The sequence below is a fragment of the Sus scrofa genome, chromosome 12 (assembly GCF_054392235.1).
Source record: "Sus scrofa isolate SSC_HxYL_T2T_F1_AM1 chromosome 12, Sscrofa_HxYL_maternal_Yorkshire_Landrace_v2.0, whole genome shotgun sequence".
Lineage (NCBI taxonomy): Eukaryota > Metazoa > Chordata > Mammalia > Artiodactyla > Suidae > Sus > Sus scrofa.
The window spans coordinates 5,213,529-5,219,321 of NC_139394.1; the positions used below are offsets into that span (position 1 = coordinate 5,213,529).

The 5,793-nt window shown below is 51.8% G+C and overlaps 1 protein-coding gene across 2 annotated transcripts in view; it reads left to right on the forward strand.

The window, feature by feature from the left end:
- Nucleotides 1–5,793, forward strand: part of PRPSAP1 (phosphoribosyl pyrophosphate synthetase associated protein 1) — a 30,353-nt gene that overhangs the window by 23,347 nt on the left and 1,213 nt on the right. For both annotated transcript variants that reach the window (XM_003131174.4, XM_005656921.4), the window contains 2 exons: nt 4,271–4,341; nt 5,404–5,550. In XM_003131174.4, the coding sequence (XP_003131222.1) occupies nt 4,271–4,341; nt 5,404–5,550 (218 nt within the window). The remainder of the gene's footprint in view (nt 1–4,270; nt 4,342–5,403; nt 5,551–5,793) is intronic.

Here is a 5,793-nt window from a genome sequence, read left to right on the forward strand (position 1 = left end):
ACCCCAAAATGTCAGTAGTGCCCAAATTGAGCAACTCTGTTTTTGGGGAGTTCCCATTGTCGCGCAGTGGAAACGAATCCAACTAGTAACCATGAGGTTTCGGGTTTAATCCCTGGCCTTGCTCAGTGGGTTAAGGATCCGGTGTTGCTGCAAGCTGTGGTGTAGGTCACAGATGTGGCTCCCACTACCCATGGCTGTGGCTGTGGTATATATAGGCTGGCAGCTGCATCTGCAATTGGACCCCTAGCTGGGAACTTCCACATGCCTCGAGTGTGGCCCTAAAAAGCAAAAAAAAATAAATAAATAAATAGAGGATGGTTGTAAATGCAGCATTATTTTACTTGGAAAATACTAATTTTAAAAGCAAAAGAGTTTCCGACGTGGCGCAGTGGTTAACTAATCCAACTAGGAACCATGAGGTTGTGGGTTGGGTCACTGGCCTTGCTCAGTGGGTTAAGGATCTGTCGTTGCTGTGAGTTGTGGTGTAGGTTGCAGGCGTGGCTCAGACCCAGCTTTGCTGTGGCTCTGGCGTAGGCTGGTGGCTACAGCTCTGATTAGACCCCTAGCCTGGGAACCTCCATGTGCTGTGGGAAGCGGCCCTAGAAAACGCAAAAAGACCAGAAAATAAAAAATAAAAAAAATTAAATTTAAAAAAGAAAAAAAGCAAAAGACAATTTCCTACTTCCCTCATAAGAACATTGGAAATCACTTGCTAATTTGACATTTTTACTGTGGTCGGTTGATGTAGTTTTAACAGTAATTTCTGGCCATAAGGCATAGTGCACAGTTCTTTTTATTTGCACATAGATTGAGTTTGTTTAACCAAATGGAGAAAGAACAGAATCTTAAACGTGGAGTAGTTTTAGCACCTTTTTCCTTGGCCTTCAGTACAATATTGCTTTTATTGAAAATTTTGAATCATTAGTGTTTTATCTTCTGGGCAAGCTCTTAGAAAATTTGGGGCGTTTTGTGGTGTGTCTGCTGTGGTACAATGGGTTAAGAATCTGGCTACAGCGGCTTGGGTCTCTGCAGAGGCTCGTGTTTGATCCCCAGCCTGGTGCAGTGGGTTATAGGATCGATCTGGCGTTGCTGCAGCTGTGATTCAAATTCAGTCCCTGGCCTGGGAACTTCCATATGCTGTAGGTGCGGCCACTGGGGGGAAAAAATCAGGAGCATTTTGTAAGCCTGTGTGGTCCTATTCATTTCTCTTGGGCCTATAATGAGGTCTATCTCAGGGATTAAACCGGGGAGGCACTGAATCCTAACCACTAGACCACCAGGAAACCCCTTGTCTGTGTTTTTCAGTAACCACCAGATTATGTTTCGTTTGCCCAAACCCCAAAGCCGGTTATGAGCAGAGAATGAGCACACCAGGAGAAAGACTCCCCTGCCCCAACAGCCTTTTTTTTCTAGCCTTGATCCCAGCCGTGCCTGTTTCTCATTTCAAACTGACAGAAGTTTTTTGGGAGAGGCTGTGATGCTGGAAAGATGTTAATGGAATCGGGGTTCTTGTTCACGGCAGCCGAAGGATGAACTTGGAGAACACACAGGCAGCAACGTCTTTATTACAGGGAAGCAAATAGCTCGCAGGGCTGCTGGGCGGGGGGGAGAAGAGCCGCGCCCCCCCCCATCGTCCTTTAGGGGGTTTTATTCCTTAAAGATGGGGGTTACCAACGTGGGGTCCAGAGAGATGCGGTCTTCTTCCATTGGCCTTGCTCAGTGACCTACATCAGTCCTCGTCCAGTAGCGCCCGAGGGGTGGTAACGTCCCGTAGGTCTCATGCTTTCATGGCCCTTTTCTCCCCGTAAACTGAGTCACAGGGTTAGGGATTCCTGTCCATCTGAGCGCAGGTGCACTCCCTGTGGGAAACAGGCCCGTGGGGATGGTGCCCCTTGGAGCCCTCGAGCCACGCGTGTTCATCAACAGCCGCATCAAAAACAGCGTCGAAGCCCAGGCTCCTCCAGTGAGTCTGCTGCCTCAGCCGGCTTACGGAAAAGCAGACGGGGTGCTGTGACGTCTTCTCTGCAGCAAACTAGACCCCATTTTCTGTGGATCTTCGATGAGGGATACTGGCTTGCAATCTTCCTCTTTTTTTACAGAGAAAAGCGGTCAAGAAAGGGACCACATCCCTTAAAGAAGCGGGTAGGTCGCTCCAGCCACCTACCCACGTGGTCGCATTTAAAGACAGAACTGGAGGGAGCCTTTTCCGATGGCGGTGGTTTACTTTCTCCCCTTTTAGGTGATGCTTATGTGCAGAGCCTTTCTGACGACCTGGATTCAAGCGATTGTCTTTGTTTCTGGCAGGGGAAGTCAGGAAATGTCTGTTGAAACTTCTCAGTAAAATAGTGTTGAATTCCACCTCGGCTAACTGTTCAGAAAGGGACACTTGTTCTCCGGGGTTTGCAGAGCCTGTAGATAGGACGCCACTAAAACGGGCCGTCTGCGGGCGGATGGTTACTGACCCTGCACTTAGTCTCTCCCTCCCCCACTACTAGTTTAATAGACGTTTCAGAATAATAAAGAGCTTTCCGAAAGAAGTAGAACATTTAGCCTCTCCTGAAATATACTCCCCGCCCCCCGCCGAGGTTTATGGAGCTCCTTTTCCGGGTGAATTCCTATGTCCCTTTTATATCCTGTAGTTTACTTTGTCCACTGATGGGCCTTTTTCACATGTAAATTTTGCAGTGAGATAAGAAGCCTCTACTTTAAGGACCAGTTAAATCAGGAAAAGATATGGACTTGTGGTTATTGTCTTCAACTTCCTGATTTTCCAGGAAAGTAGTAGTGCACTTATCTGATAATAAGGTTCCATTGTCCCAATAAGGTCTCTTTGGAAGAAAACGAAGTACAGCCCGCTGTTTATCTGGCAGCCTTCCCCTGTATTTTCTACGGGAGTAGCATTTATTTACATTTCTTTTTTTTTTTTTTTTTTTTTTTTGTCTTTTTGCCTTTTCTTGAGCCGCTCCTGTGGCATATGGAGGTTCCCAGGCTAGGGGTCTAATCAGAGCTGTAGCCACCAGCCTACGCCAGAGCCACAGCAACGCGGGATCCAAGCCGCATCTGCAACCTACACCACAGCTCACGGCAACACCGGATCCTCAACCCACTGAGCAAGGCCAGGGATCAAACCCGCAACCTCGTGGTTCCTAGTTGGATTCGTTAACCACTGAGCCATGATGAGAACTCCTATTTACATTTCTTTACCGGTGGAGTATTTCTGTCTCAAGTGGCATCTGAGGTGCCATCTCGGTGCGCTGTGCCGCTGAGATCTTTCTCGCTCGGCTCCTCTGTCCGCAGACCTGTGCTGGCCAGCTCGGGGTGTGACACTTAGTCGCCTGTGGCCCCTGAGCCCTTGAACCTGACTGGTCCCAACTGAGAATTACTGTGTACGCAGCACACACCAAATATGAAAACTTAGTATGGGTAAAAATGTCCAACACCTCTAATAAATTTGCATAGCGATGTATCAAAGTGATAATATTTTGGATATATTGGGTAAAATGAAAACTTATTAATTTCACCTATTTCTTTTGAACTGTTTAAAGTGGGTACAAGAAGGAGTTCCTCTTTTGGCTCTACAGGTTAAAAACTTGGCTAGTATCCATGAGGAGGTGGGTTTGATCCCTGGCCTTGCTCAGTGGGTTCAGGATCCAGTGTTGCTGCAAGCTGCTGGTGTAGGTCACAGATGCAGCTCAGATCTGGTGTTGTTTGTGGCTGTGGTGTAGGCCAGCAAGCAGCTGCAGCTCTTATTCCATCCGTAGCCTGGGAACCTCCATGTGCTGCAGGTGCCGCCCTAAAAAAATAAAATAGGAGTTCCTGACATGGCTCAGAGGTTAACGAATCCGACTAGTATCCACGAAGACACAGGTTCGGTCCCTGGCCTTGCTCAGTGGGTTAAGGATCAAGTGTTGCATGAGCTGTGGTGTAGGCCCGCAGCCACAGCTCCAATTGGACCCCTAGCCTGGGAACCTCCATGTGCCGCAGGTGTGGCCCTAAAAAGATAAAAACAACAACAAGAACAATATAAAGAAAGAAAATAAGGTGGGTACAAGGAAGTGTGAGGTCATTGTCAGGGCCCACTCCCCTGCCCTTGGCCCCTGCTGCTCTGGATGATGTTTCGGAGAGGCCCCGGCTTGACTGAGAGGGAGTCTGCGAGTTTTGCATCGTCTGCCGCTGCCACAGCGTTGCCACCACTTGCCAGAGCGGGGTTGTGGTCACTGCGTTTACCTGGTGCTCTGCGACTAACCAGGCTCTTGTTTGGCTTTGCCAGTGATGATGGCCAAGGAGAAGCCCCCGATCACCGTGGTGGGAGACGTCGGCGGGCGCATCGCCATCATAGTGGTAGGTCGCGGCCTTCCGTCGGGCGGGCGCAGAGAGGCCTCCCCGGGCGGGCGTCCGCTTTGGGAGCGCGTGTCCAGGGACGACGGGGGGGCGGGAGGGGGCACTGCATTTAAATGGCTCCGTCTAGCCCGTCTCCCCCAAGCTCCCTCAGGACAAGGAGTGGAAAATTGTAACTAGATGAACGGGGGTTATGAGAACCTACAGGTGTAAAGCGAGAAGCGCAGATGCTCTTGCAGCTGAACTCCGTTCTCTAGACGACCTTTGTCTTCAGGGGCCCAGGCTCGGTCACACCCCTGACCACTCGCCCTGAGGCCACACCGCCTGACCACTCGCCCTGAGGCCTGACGGGCTGTTCCATTGTCACCAATGGAAACGTGGGTCGGGTTCTCTGTTACTTTTTTTTTTTTTTTTGTCTTTTTGCCATCTTGGGCCACTCATGTGGCATATGGAGGTTCCCAGGCTAGGGGTCGAATCGGAGCTGTAGTCACCAGCCTACACCAGAGCCACAGCAACGTGGGATCCAAGCTGTGTCTGCAACCTACACCACAGCTCACGGCAACGCCAGATCCTTAACCCACTGAGCCAGGCCAGGGATCGAGCCCGCAACCTCGTGGTTCCTAGTCGGATTCGTTAACCCGCCACGATGGGAACTCCAATCTCTGTTACTTTTAACAGGACCATTTGCCCCCCGCTCTAGATGTCTTTGCCGGGCCAGAGGGTCAGTCCCTTACGAGAGCTCCCTTTCTCTCTGTGTCCCCCTCAATGAACGGTCTCCCGGAGGTCGGTGCCCGGGACGTGGCCGTGTGGGGTTCGTCACTTTGAAACTGGGAAAGGAGGCTTGGCATCCCCAGCCCGAGCTGCAGGTGTCCCACGTGACTGGAGGGCTGTGCCCCTCTTTGCCCCAACAGCTCCCAAAGCCCAGGGCCCGCGGCTCTGCTGCTGCTGGATGGCTGCTCTGTCTTTGACCCGGGCGGCTCTGGTTTTCAAGGCGGAGCCTGCAGAGGGGCGTGTTTACAGACGAGGGGAGGGGGCGCCTTAAACCCGAGGCTGGTGTCTCCGCAGGACGACATCATTGACGACGTGGAGAGTTTCGTGGCCGCTGCGGAGATCCTGAAAGAGAGAGGCGCGTACAAGATCTACGTCATGGCCACGCACGGCATCCTGTCCGCGGAGGCCCCGCGCCTGATCGAGGAGTCCTCCATCGACGAGGTCTGTCCGGCTGCCCGCGGTCCGGGAATAGGCCCGTGACCGGTACCGCCCGCTCCCCTCCGGGGGCTGGGAGGCCGTGTGCGTGGTGGCGGCAGCCTGTCGGGGCGGGTGTACACATAATTAGGAATGTGTAGCGTAGCAGCATCTCTGTCAAGGCCGGAGTTCTTCCCTGACGATAGGAAGGTCTGGCACAGGCTGGGGCTCAGCCTGTCCTCTCTGTGCACGTCAACCATGACCATGACC